The 13,613-nt window shown below is 50.2% G+C and overlaps 1 protein-coding gene across 2 annotated transcripts in view; it reads left to right on the top strand.

Moving 5' to 3' along the window:
• Positions 1-2,061: 2,061 nt before the first annotated feature.
• Positions 2,062-13,613, top strand: part of DLGAP3 (DLG associated protein 3) — a gene marked incomplete at both ends in the record, with an annotated part of 38,342 nt that continues 26,790 nt past the window's right edge. For both annotated transcript variants that reach the window (XM_080920945.1, XM_080920946.1), the window contains 3 exons: positions 2,062-3,162; positions 7,001-7,206; positions 7,501-7,573. In XM_080920945.1, coding sequence (XP_080777071.1) covers positions 2,062-3,162; positions 7,001-7,206; positions 7,501-7,573 — 1,380 coding nt within the window. The remainder of the gene's footprint in view (positions 3,163-7,000; positions 7,207-7,500; positions 7,574-13,613) is intronic.

Consider the following 13,613-nt stretch of genomic DNA (forward strand, 5'->3'; position numbering starts at 1 on the left):
AGTCTCCACGGGAAGTTGAGGCTTCTTATAAGTAAGTGTTAGCTAGGAGGAGAGCTCGAGGGAAGGCGAGAGGAGAACAGAAGAGGAAGGAACAGCTTGCACCAAGATGTAGGGACCTGATAACTCTGTCTCGAGAGAAGTCCTTCCTCTTGGACTACGGACCCTTCAAAGACAGGGGCCACACTCAAATGACCTCAGTTTGTGTCTCTTCCAATCTGCCTTGTGTTAGGCACTCAACAAATGTCTGTGGAACGCAGCCATATTTAAGGGCACTGAAAACGCAGTGGCTGAGCATCATGGACCGATCACACAGACACCTGCAGTTGGAGGTAGTCCAACCTGTGCTAGAATTTGCATACATTTGCATAATGAAGCCGACTTCATTTCCCTGAGGGTCTGAAGCCTCTGCATCGTGGGGGATCCAACCAGTCCTGGTTTGGGGGGGTTGGGGAAGAAAATTGCCAAGGCAGATACCTGTGCTGAGGACTCCGGGAGAAACATCCTTCCTTGGCTCACTACCTCTATCTTTCCTGTCAGGAGCCAGTGGTCCCGTGCCTGCTGAAGTTAGGATTCTGCCTGGCGGTGGGGATCCTGACATCAAGGATGGGACACCCTGGATGGTGAGTGGTAGAAAATTTGCCAGATGAGGGTTATCTTCGGGTTCTCAAACCCAAATACTTGATGTGCAGTGACTCACACATTTACTGGCTTTTTATCTCCCCATTTTGAGCTCCATTTTTCTCACGGTAAGTGTAGATAATGTGTACAAGACAGGATTTTCGGTCAGCTTGGAGACTGAAGTGTGCACCGTACCGGGGCACATCACCATTGTCAGGGAAATAGGAGTTGAGCGGCGGGCAGGATCTGGAAGAAGTCAGAGGTAGAACGGGTGAAGGGAAACCATGTCGGGAGGAAGGAAGATTGAGTCTTAGGAGGTACTGCTGTCTGGAGTCTTTGAGACTGTCATCTCCTAGTCAGCAGATGGCCCAGGAGCTGGTCTAGAGTGGGGGAGGGCTCCGTCTGCCAGATCCTCTGTCCCTGTCCCTCCTGCTGTCACCTCCTCCTGCCATAGCTCCTGTCCTGGCAGCTCCTGGAGTCCTGATTGGAGGCAACTCTCACTGAGAGCTGACCTCTCCTGTCCTGTCGCCTCAGCAAGCCTGGGATGAGGGCCAGGGACACTGGTTCCACAATGGCTTCTGTGCTGGCTTTCAGCCTCTCCGGCCCACTGTTCCTGGGAGGAAGAACTCCTGGGTTCCACTTGCAGTACAGTGGTCAAATTGTTGCCTGGTTTAGCCAGCATCCCTTCTCTGGAGTCTTCCCTCTTAGATGGAGAGGGAGTGTGGCAAAGGATCATGGGCAAAGGGAGGGGAGGGGAAAGGGGACTCCAGTGCTTAGTGTCTGGCTGCCAGCAAAGCTAGAAGGAGCCAACTCAAGTTTTTCTGCCTATGGCATTCCCTGAGAGGAGGGGAGGGGACGAACCTCAGTCAGGTGCAAGGAAGTAGACGTGGAAGGAAGAGAGGTGTGGTGTGGCATAGAGATGTAGACTTGAAGTTAGTGTTCTCTTCCTGGTACCTGCAGCAGGGGATGCAGGATAGGGCTGGGGCAGCGGAATGGCTGTGGATCAATTGGATTCAGCTTAGCTTGTTAAAAGCCAGTTCACCTAATGACTGGTTTCTTTGAATATGCGGTATGTCTGCTTGGGTCACCTTTTGTTTTTGATAATCTAAAGATATTTAAAAGCCCATTTGGCCGAAAGCATTTCCTCTTGTGGATAAGTATTTATCAAATTTGCAACAGTGATAAATGACGGGATTATTTTGTGCCCTTGTGTCTTTGTCTATTATGACTGTTTTAAGGACTTTTCAGTCCATGTGTGGAGAGATAGTATAATTAATCACAATAACATTGGTAGGCAATACCAACAGGGATGCCACGGTGCCTAGTGAAAGATGATTTTAGGTAAAGTGGCCTGTTGTTCAGTCCAAATCCCTTTTCTCTCTATTTTCTCAGGAGGTTCCTGGGGCCTGGCCCCCAACAATATGAAGAGCCTTTGCCGAGGCCATGAGGGGTTACCATGGCGACCGAGGCAGCCATCCCCGCCCAGCCCGCTTTGCTGACCAACAGCATATGGACGTGGGCCCAGCTGCCAGGGCCCCGTACCTGCTGGGCTCCAGGGAGGCCTTCTCCACCGAGCCCCGCTTCTGTGCCCCGAGAGCTGGTCTGGGACACCTTTCTCCAGAAGGACCCCTGAGCCTGAGTGAGGGTCCATCATCAGTAGGCCCCGAGGGAGGCCCAGGGGGGGTGGGGGCTGGGGGAGGCAGCAGTACCTTCCCCAGGATGTACCCAGGCCAGGGCCCCTTCGACACCTGTGAAGACTGTGTGGGCCACCCACAGGGCAAGGGTGCCACCCGCTTGCCTCCCACACTCCTGGACCAGTTTGAAAAGCAGTTGCCAGTTCAACAAGATGGCTTCCACACACTCCCATACCAGCGAGGTCCAGCAGGGCCTGGTCCTGGACCTGGATCTGGTACTGCCCCTGAGCCTCGCAGCGAGAGTCCTAGCCGCATCCGGCACCTGGTTCACTCTGTGCAGAAGCTCTTTGCCAAGTCCCACTCTCTGGAGGCACCTGGGAAGCGAGACTATAATGGGCCCAAGGCCGAGGGAAGAAGTAGCTCTGGAGGAGACAGCTACTCTGGTCCAGGCTCTGGAGGCCCCCCCACCTCCCACCACCACCATCACCACCACCACCACCATCACCACCAGTCCCGGCATGGCAAACGGAGCAAGAGCAAGGACCGCAAGGGGGATGGGCGACACCAGACCAAGGCCACAGGCTGGTGGAGCTCTGATGACAATTTGGACAGTGACAGTGGCTTTCTGGGTGGGAGGCCCCCTGGAGAGCCTGGTGGTCCCTTCTGCTTGGATGCTCCAGATGGGTCCTACCGGGACTTGAGCTTCAAGGGGCGTTCGGGCGGGTCAGAAGGCCGCTGCCTTGCCTGCACTGGCATGTCCATGTCACTGGACGGACAGTCAGTCAAGCGAAGTGCCTGGCATACGATGATGGTCAGCCAGGGCCGGGATGGATACCCAGGGGCCGCGCCAGGCAAGGGGCTCCTGGGTCCAGAGACCAAGGCCAAAGCCAGGACTTATCACTATTTGCAGGTGAGGCTTGGTGGGGTAGGGAACCATGTTTTGAGTCCTCACCAGTCTGGTCAGCTGGGGGAATGATGCATATGATTGGGTGGAGTCCAGCTGCTCCAGCATCGGAGGTCTTGAAGGAAGGAGGCTCTGCCTCGTGAAACCTTGAGCCCCTTTGGGGATGTCCCTTTCCTCGTTTGTACAATGAAGGGACCCCTCTATTCTGACCAATGGTGTTGATACCAGGAAGACTTCTTGGTTTGGACGAGATGTGCTGACCTCTGTCTTCTGGGGTGGAAGGCAGTGTGAGGGTAAGGGAAGGCAGCAGGCAGGATATAATGTCATTGTCTCGGAGCTTTGGAAGAAGTTCCTCCTGCCCCAAGCCCTTCTCTAGACCTTTTATACGCAAATCCTGGTGGTCCAGTTTATTGGAGTGTGAAGACCAGATTCCAGATCATGCCTCTACTTGGGTTTGTCATCTGGGCTATGGTGTTGGTGGGACAGTCCAGAAAATTATGGAAGATTCTGGAGGAAATGCCTCTTGGGGGATTTTCCCAGGCTGGTGACACACTGGAGACTGAGCCCTGTTGTCAGTCAGGCAGGGCTTCTTAAGAGTGGATGAAGAGATGGTAGCTGTGACCCTCCCTCATCCTACCCATGTAACCTTGTGGCCTTTTTGCCACAAGGAGCTTCGAGCCTTTTCCTGGGGCTTTCAGTCCAGTTTCAACCAGCCCATACTGATGTTGTGAATGCTCCTGGCCTTTGGGGGGAAAACATGAATACCAGTTTTGGAGATCCATCACATTTAGAGTTATCACCAAGGTCCACATTCCTTCAGTGGGCACATCCTTGACACATAGCAATCAAGACCCTTGCTGCCTAGAGCTGTTTCCAGGAAACAGATGGTAGGCTGTGTGATAGAAGAGAGTCCCGGGTCCCGTGGGAACACAGAGGACCTCCTCACTTACCTGTGGGTGGTGGCTAGGGGTGGCTCCAGGAAGCTCCTGTGAGGAATGTCTCCTGAGCTGAGTCCCTGTGGGGGAGTTGGAGCTAGAGTGCAGATTGAAGGTGTTCCAGGAAGAGACGACAGCACGTTGGAAGGGATGGAGAGGTGAGCTTGCATGAGCCTTTGGGGTGACATTGGCCTTGCCTGTAAGTTGTACACACTTTACTGCTCTCCTGGGGGAATCACAGGAAAGTCAGAGAGAGAGAGGAAAAAAAAAAAAAAACCAGGATGAGGCTTCTGGGATTTGAGACCTTGTAGGTTAGCTTCAGACTGGGTGGGGAGGAGGGGCTCTAGGCTGAGAACTAAAGAGTGCAGGGGAAAAAACACACCACTCCTCCCCGCTGTCACCAGACCCTGCTGCCATCTTGTTGCTCTCTGCTGCTTCTCCAGGGCTGGCCTGACCTCCCTGGGGGCTTCCTTTTTAAAATGCACCTCACAGTGTCCTGCAGAGGAGGGAAGAGCTCTGCAGTGGCTGTAGAGTGGGAGTCCTGCAGTGTGGCAGTGTGTGCCCTCCCTCCTGCCACTCCTGTCTGCAGAGGATGGGGGTGGGGTGGGGGCCTGGGCTTCTGGAGCATTCTAACATGATGGGGGTTTAGTAGGTGGGGGCTGAGCTCAAGGGTGGGTGAACCAAAGGCTGCAGAAACCTTGCAGGACAGCCTGATGCTCCCCTGACACATAAGCAGGAGAGGCTGGCTCTATGTGACATGGTGTCTTTATTGGGATATTCCCCTCTGGGTTTTTTGTTTGTTTTGTTTTGTTGAGAGAGGGTCTCATGTAGGCCATGGTGATCTCCATCTCCCCGTGTAGCTCAGGTTATCTCCATCTGCTTCCATTCCACCTGGATATGGCTGGGATACATCACCATACCTAGCCTCCTACCCTTTAATGAAGCCTGGTTTCTCCCACTGGACACCGGAGTGCCTGTGAGCCTTTTCCGGGTCCCTGCATCCCCCTCAGAACACCATTTATTTCCCCTCTGATTCCGTTTTCAGATGGAGCTCTGGCCCTCACTGAACCTGATCCCTTACGGGGGTCTCTTCCTGAACCTTCTAGCCTCACCCTTCCCATGAGTCTCCCTCCCTTAGCCTGGCTCCTTGGAGCCTCTCCTCGCTCTGCTTAACCTCTTCCTTACTGCATGTGCTTTAAAAGCCGTGCTACCTCCTCCAGCCTTCTCTCCTTACATCTCATTCTTCACCGTGTAGGGGGCCATCACAGACTCCAAGCCATGGAGTTGATCCCTCCCCAACCAGGGCTCCTCAGCCACTTCGAAGTTCCCCCAGCTGCCCCTGGAGTTAAACACTTTCTTGACTGGCTCTCTTGAAAACACACCCACAGCTGCTTTTCTCCTAAACCATCTCTCCAGACCTTCACTCTCTACTGGTTCCTGCCGTCTCTTTTCTACTTAAAGTCTCAGAGCATAGACTTCCCCCAGCTCTCGCCACAGTCCGATTCCCACATCCTGCCCTTGAACATGTCTCTGGGCAGCAGTCCCCCCAACAAAGTCTTGAACGCCTGTAGTAATAGCCAACATTTACAGTGATTTCTGTGTTGCAGGCCCTCTGAATTGCTTGTTTATCTTACCTACCGACCACTCTGGTGCAGGTATAATTACTTTTTTTTTTTTTTTTTTTTTTTTTACCAATTTACAGCCTGGGTAACTGATTCTTAGAGCTTAATTAGATTTGCTCAAGTTCACCAAGCTAGCAAGTGACAGGGTCTCCTAACTGCAGAGCACAAGTTACTGACCTTGGAGAACACTGTGGCATTTGACATAATCGACTCCCTTTTCTTCTTGAAATGTCTCGTTTCTGTGACATGGCATTCTCCTGACTTCCTCCCACCCCTCTGCCCACTCCTTCTTAGGTGACTTCACAGGCCCCCTTTCCTCTCTTTGCAGTCCTTTTAAAAATGTCAGCGGGTCTTTCCTGGGTTTTCCTCCTCTTCCCCCTGGGGTGTCTCCTTTACTGGGCATCTGGTTACCACCCTTGATTTCTGCATGTCCGCCTCCAGCCCATCTTTACCGGTAAACCCAAAACTGCGCAGAACGACCACCTTCTCCTGGCCCAACTCAGGGTGCTCAACTCTGAACCTTTCACTCCTTCCCAAACCTGGAGTCCCGTGGCTCAGGGCAGGACAGCACCCTCCACCCCCACCCCACTGGGTCCTCAGCTACCTCTCTTCTCAGCCATCTTGGACTCCTCCCAGGCTCCTCTTCCTTCCCCCACTAATCAGGCTCACTGATGCTTCTTAGCACATCTCATCTCCATCCCCTCCTCTTTCCCCTATTCTCATTGTCTTAATTTAGGCCTCATCATCCCTTGCCTGCAGAACAGCCTCAGCCTTCTAATTGGCTTCCCTCCTGCCACTTGAGCTTCTGCCCGGGCCTGATCTCCTGACCCTCTAGCTTCGGTCTAGACTGGAGTGTGCTGATAGGCTCCCTGCCTGATACCCTCTGTGGTTCCTTGAGAGCTGGGAGGGAGTCAGGGGATGGCAAGTGGATGCCTGCTAAAAGGATGGAGGAGGAAGGGTGAAAGGTCACTGAGGTCAGGCTATGCTGCATATACGAGGATATGATTGATAGGTCACTCAGGCCTCTGGTCTTCAATGTCTTGGCATCTTGTCTCTTCTGTTGACCGTCTTTTGAGTAGTTAAAGGTCTCTGGAGGGTGATGCAGCAACCCCCCCCACGAGAGAGGAAACACCCTGACACATTCCCTTCAAGCTCTCTGTGACTACTCAGTGTAGCTTGCTCCCCCAGCAGGGCAGAGCGCCTTCTACCGCCAGTGGAAGAAAGAATACCCTCTCCTTTAAGCCTACTAGTAACGTGTCTGAGGGACAGAGGCCCTTGTCCTTGCAGGTGCCGCAAGATGACTGGGGGGGTTACCCCACGGGTGGCAAGGATGGGGAGATCCCCTGCCGCAGGATGCGGAGCGGCAGCTACATCAAAGCCATGGGGGATGAGGAGAGCGGAGACTCAGATGGTAGCCCCAAGACGTCTCCAAAAGCACTTGCCCGACGCTTTGCCTCCCGGCGTTCCTCCAGCGTGGACACGGCCAGGATCAAGTAAGGATGGAGTGGGAAGGGGTATCAGAGATGATTCCAAGTTCCTGCGGGAACTGTGTAGAGGGTTTTGAATGGGTAGCCCTGCTTAGGATTCAACAGACTGTTTTTGTTCGGGTGCTTGTGGGGTCTGGGGGAGGTGGAGTCGGGGGAGGGACCTTTTACTCCTGGGTAGTTTATTTGTGTTCCCGTGTGAGGTGTGAGGAACAGAACCTGCTCAGAGGCCCTAAGATTATCAGGGCCTCTCTCCACCCCGTAGCACACTCCCATTCTGACTCTGACATTTGTCTTTTTCAGCTGCTGTGTCCCACCCCGGATCCATCCCCGGAGTTCCATCCCCGGCTACAGCCGTTCCCTCACAACTGGACAGGTAGGAAGTGGTCCTGTATTCACAGAGGGTAGGGGAGGAAAGGGAAGTCAGCTCCGTTTCTAGGCTGTGATGTTAGTCTCTGCATGGAGAGAGCAAATCTGGTTCTGGGAAAACCCTGAAACCTGCCTGTGACTTCCACATGTGCCCTTGGGCTGGGAATCCCAAAGAACCCACCCAAGTATGCTCAAAGTGGTGAGCGTGTGTGGAAGGACAGCATCATTTCTATTGGGTTCTCCATCCCTATCCAAGCCTGACTGCTCCAGACTTAAATGAAAAGTACAGGCACAGAAGGTACAGGCAGAGCTGAAGTCTCCTGGGCTATCTAGTCCTGAGCTCTGCAGCCACAACCTCTACCCCCATGGACCCCACCTTTCCCTTCAACACCCCTGTTTCCTAATCTATGAAATGGCAAGAGTAAACCCAAAATGATGGCTCTGTAGTCTTGGCATGTGGAAGGTGGAGGTGAGCAAGTTCATGAGTTCAAGACCAACCTTGGCATAAGACTCAGCTCTCAAAGAGACAAAACCAAAAGGCAATGTTAGTGTTGGCTGTCTCTTAGGGGATTTGTAGGAGTTCAGTGGAAAACATCATTCAAACAGAAGGCACTGGTCCAAAACCGATGTTTTATAAAAGCGAGTTCCAACACTGGAGATGTAGCTCAGCTAGCAAACTGCCCACCTAGCATTCCCAAAGCCCTGGGTTCAATCTCCAGCGATGCATACAACTGGGTATGGTGGCACATGCCTGTCTCAGGAGACAGATCAACAGCTCAAGGTCATCCTCAGTTACTTAGTAAGTCAGAGGCCAGCCTGGAGCCCAAGAAACCTTATCTCAAAGAAAATAAAGTGACTTCTATACCTAAGTGCAGGTCTCCCTTTTCATTAGACAGAGGCAGTGGCAGTTTATATTTGAATGTAGGAACAGGGTTGAATAGAGGCTGAACTACTTACCAGCGGAGTGACCTGGGGCAAGTTACGTGACTTTTGAGCCCCTTCCTTCCCTATTTAAAAATAGGCATCATAATAGCATTCTTGGCACAGAGCCAGTGCTCAATAAAGGTTGGCTATTTTTACTGTTTGCTGGGGGGTGCGGAGAGAGCAACGCAAAGAGCCATGCAGAAGACCGTCCATCGGCTCCCATTGTGAGCCTCGGCGGTCTCTCAGAAACCCATTGTTCCGTTTCCTGAATCAGGAATTCTGATTTGGCACAGCTGTTTCTCTGCCTCCAGCCAGCTTCTGTTCCTATTCCCACTGGTTAATGCCCAGCCTTCGAGTCCCTGACCATCGGTGACATCTAACATAGTGGAGGAGCCTTCTTCCTGGAACATGCCTCTCTGGTGGCTTTTGGACACCACCCCCAGTCCCCCCCCCCCCATGACTGTGGTGACGTCTGTGCCACAGGATGTCACCCCTGGACTTTTCCAGGGCTCTGTCCCTTATCTGCTTTTTGTGCCCACTCCATGGGTGATCTTATCCAGGCATATCTTTGAACGTTACTGAGACCCTGATGACTCCCAGATGCATAACTCCAACCCAAAGCGTCCCTAAGATGTCAGGCATGCACATGGAACTGTGGATTGGAGCTCACTTGGCTGGTTGCTGTAGACTCTTCCATTCTCCTCTCCCTCCTCCTCCCCAGGCCACTGTTCTACCCACCCACCATCCTTTGCAGATAATGGTAGTTTTATTTTTCTAGGACTTATGGTCCAAAACCCCAAAGTCAGTCTTTTTTTTCTTTCTTTCTCTCCTTCCCTCCCTTCCTCCCTCCTTCCCCCTTACTCCCTCCTTTCCTCCCTCCTTTCTTCCTTCCCTCCCTCCTTCCCTTCCTCCCTCCTTTCCCCTTCTTCCCTTCTTCCCCCTTCTTCCCTCCTTCCCTTCCTCCCTCCTTCCCTCCCTCCCTTCTTCCCTCCCCCTCCTTTCTGTGCCTTGATTAAACCTTATTCATGTTGAGCACACTCTCCACCACAGAGCTATACCCCTAATCCATGAAACCAGAGTGCTCTCCCGGCTAGACAACACCCTCTCCTTCAGCTCTTCAGCAAACCCTCTTCACAAGATTCCCACACTCCATCCACCCCACACCAGCTGCACTGTAGGTCTCCATGGGCTTGGTCGGAGCCATTACACTGCCTTCTTGTTGGCCTTCTGTGTTTGTCCTGACTCTGTCAGTATAGCCAGAACCACTATTTAAAAATATAACTGCATCTGTTTGCCTTTCTGCTCAGAGCCCTGGCCTTGCTCAGAGTAACCAGCCAGGGCTTTGCTGGGGTTTACAAAGTCCTGTGTGAGCTGGCCAGTGTGATTTTGTGTTCATCTCCTAGCTCTGTTTCCTTCCCTTCCTCCACTGTACTGCACCTACCTGCTCCCCAGACATGGACTTGAGTGTTTGTTACTGTCTGGGTTTCTCTCCCAGACTCTGCTGTGGACACTCCTTCACTTTCTTTTCTTTTCTTTTTTCTTCTCCTTTTTTCAGATCTTTTCCAAGTGTTCTGAAATTTTAATCTAAACCTTCCAAACATTTCCTATTCCTCGCCTTCCTCCTCCTTTTTCTCCTCCTCCCACCTCACATTATCTAACAGTGTATATACTTGGCATATTTCTTCTGGAGGTGTGACTTAGAGTCTTTGCTTTACAGAAGAGGAGAGGTTTAAAGCAGCAAAGACACTGCCCTGTTGTCTCTAATGATGCTTTTGCTCCTGAGTGGATTCCTCTCTTTAGTATTTGCCTTGGACGTCTTTTCCCATCTTTGGCTTTAGAGCGTTTTGTCCCATATGTTTCAGGTATGTCTTTCTATAGTTTACATCCATTTGGTAATTGCCTGAGAGTTTTGTACGTTTATATTTATTGTGGTATGCTTGGCTTTATTTCTGTCACCTTACTTTTTGCCTTCTATTTATCCTGCTAGGGTTTGGGAGTGCATGCTGGGGACATGTGTGGAGGTCAAATGACAACATGGAGGAAGAATTGCTTCTCTTCTTTCACCATGTGAATCCCAGAGATTGAATTTAGGTCATCAGGCTTGGTGGCAATCCCTTCCACCTGCTGAGCCATCTTGCCTGGCCCTTTCCTGCTTCTTAGATGATACTTTTCTTTCTTCCTTTATGTTTGCCTGTCTGTATTCTTTCATTTTTGTTGTGATAGTGTCTCACTGTATAGCCTAGGCTGGTCTATAACTTGCCATGTAGTCCAGGCTGGCCTATAACTTGTAACCTCCTCCTGCCTCAGCCCCCTGAGAGCTGATGACAGGTTTATGTCATATCCAGCAAAGTCAGTGCTTTTCTGCTCCTTTGGATTGATGGAGTTTGCTTTATCCTTCTCTCTGCCAAATCCCACGCTGGTTTGACAGTTACACACTCCATTTTATTCCTTATGATTACTCCTGTAATTTTAATGTGCATACTTGACTTAGTCTGAAGCTGACAAGGCTTCCTACTCTCGCTCTGAATAATGCACAGTCCTTAGGGTTCTTTATTTTTGATGGCCTCTTTCTTTCCCTTTTTGAGCCATAGAAATTTATTTGGGGGCAGAGGAGGGAGGTTCTACCTCAGTGATGGAACACTTGCCTAGCGTGAACAAGGCCCTGGGTTTTCTCCCCACTGTCCACACAAAAACACTGTTTTCCAGAAACTCTAGGTGCTGGGAATGTAGTGTTAACATGTCAGCTACGGTGCTTTCCTCTGCTGAGGGACTTGTGTTCTCATTTTGTTCAAAAGAGAAAAAAATATATTTTACTGCTGCTATTGGTATTATTGTTTATTATCCGCTTACTTGTGTATTTTTGCCCGTGTTATCATGTGCTTCAACGCACATGTGGCGGCCAGAAGACAGCTTGGAAGAGTCGGTTCTGAGGTGGTGGCAGTGACCTTTACGTTCTGTGTCATCTCACAGCGTGAATGCTCGCTTCAGTGCTGGGCCTTACACATCTGTGAATGTGCGTTATATCCCCAGAATTCGTTTGTTTGCCTTTTAAGTTATATTTTCATATTAATATGTGTGTCCTACAGCGTATGTGTGGAATTCAGAGGACAACTTGTAGGGATCTTGTATTTTTCTCTCACATGAGTTTCAGAGATCAAATTCAAGTCGCCAGGCATGGTGACAAACTCCTCCACCTTCTGAGCCATCATCTGCCCTTAGAACCCTATTTACTTTTTTATTTAAAGAAATTATTTTATTGTTTTCGTTGTTGTTTTGGTTTTGAGACAAGGTTTATTTGTGTAGTCCTGGCTGTCCTGGAACTCACTCTGTAGGTTAGACTGGCCAGTGACTCAGGGATCCACCTACTTCTGCTTCCCAAGTTCTGGGGTAAGGGCATGTGTCACCACCTTCCAGTCTCTTTGTCAAGCTAGTCTTGAAATTACTATCCTCCTGTCTCAACCTCTTGAGCAGCTGGATGACAGCCCTGTACCATCAGACCCGATAAATCCCATTAACTTTAATGGAGGTGTCTTAGTCAGGGTTTTACTGCTGTGAACAGACACCATGACCAAGGCAAGTCTTATAAGGACAACATTTAATTGGGGCTGGCTTACAGGTTCAGAGGTTCAATCCATTATCATCAAGTGGGAGCATGGCAGTGTCCAAGCAGGCCTGGTGCGGAAGGGGCTGAAAATTCCACTGAGAGTTGATCTAGCTGAGAGTTGACCAGAAGGCAGACAGGAGAAGACTGACTTCCAGGCAGCTAGGAGGAGGGTCTCAAAGCCCACCCTCACAGTGATGCACTTTCTCCAACAAGGCCACACCTATTCCAACAAGGCCACACTTCCTAATAGTACCACTCCCTGGGCCAAGCATATTCAAACCACCACAGGAGGTATAGTTCACATTTTTTTTCCTCCCAGAAAATTTGCTTTAATATAAAATGAGATCTTTGCTTTAATCCAAGATCATGACAAAATTAATGTCCTTTACATTTTAATTTAGGCATATGATTCATTTTGAGGATGTTTTGGGTGAGGTCATGTGACATTTGATTTATGCTATTACTCGTAAGTTTTACACACACACACACACACACACACCGTCTCTGTCTCTCTGTCTCTTTCTTTCCCTCTCCCTCTCTCCTTCCACTTGTGTTCTTTAGTTTCTCAATGACAGTTGGTAGGATGCTCTGACGAATTGATGCCATTTAGCTTGCCAGGGGACAGCCAAATCAATGTCGGTCCCTCCCATTGTCTGATATTAAGAAGTCTGCTGCACCATGACTATCTTTGTATAAAATTCCAGTGTTTCTCTGGTTGCTGTTGAGAGCTCCTCAGACTTTGGTGTCTGAATCTTTACTATGGTTATGTGTGTTTGTATGTATGCTCCCTAAATTTGAGGATTTGTGCCTTTCATGAATTTTGGAAAACCCACCCTGCCTCCTTTGTACTGAACTGGTCTGATATGCCCCCAGTCCCTACTCTCAAGTGGCAATTGAACCCATAGGCTTGCTCATGTTGGGGAAATACTCTACCATGGAGCTACACCCCCAACTCCTCTTCTTTGTCCAGCCTAGTGGTATGTGCCGTTAAATTCCAGCCTGGGGAGGGAGGCTGGCTTTTGGTGAGTTTGAGTCCAGCCTATCCTACATAGCAAGTTCAAGGCCAACTAGAGCTACATAGTGAGAGCTTGTCTGAACAAAAGTTCTTTTCTTTTTGAGACAGGGTGTTTTGAATTTGCCTAGGCTGACTTTGAACTCAGTCTGTAGCCCAGGTGGGTTCTGAGCTTATGATCCTTCTGCCCCAGCTTCCCTGTTGGGTTATAAGGTTGTGGTACCATGCCCACTTGGTTTATATGGTGGTGGAGGTTGACCCAGCTGGTGTTGGGTGATACGAACTCTACAAATGAGCTACAGTGAAGTCTTTGGCTATGACTTTTCTACCTCCTCTCCTTTCTCTTCTTCTTCCTTCTCCATTGTCTTTCTGGGTCTCCTATCACATGTACTTTTGTTTGCATGCTGTTGACCCATATTAGTATTTTCGATAGTTTTTTTTTTTTTCTCTCCACCCTCTAGATTGGACAATCTGGATTGCTTTGTTTTTAGGTTTGCTGATCACTTC

This window comes from Micromys minutus (genome assembly GCF_963924665.1).
Source record: "Micromys minutus genome assembly, chromosome: 9".
Classification (NCBI taxonomy): domain Eukaryota; kingdom Metazoa; phylum Chordata; class Mammalia; order Rodentia; family Muridae; genus Micromys; species Micromys minutus.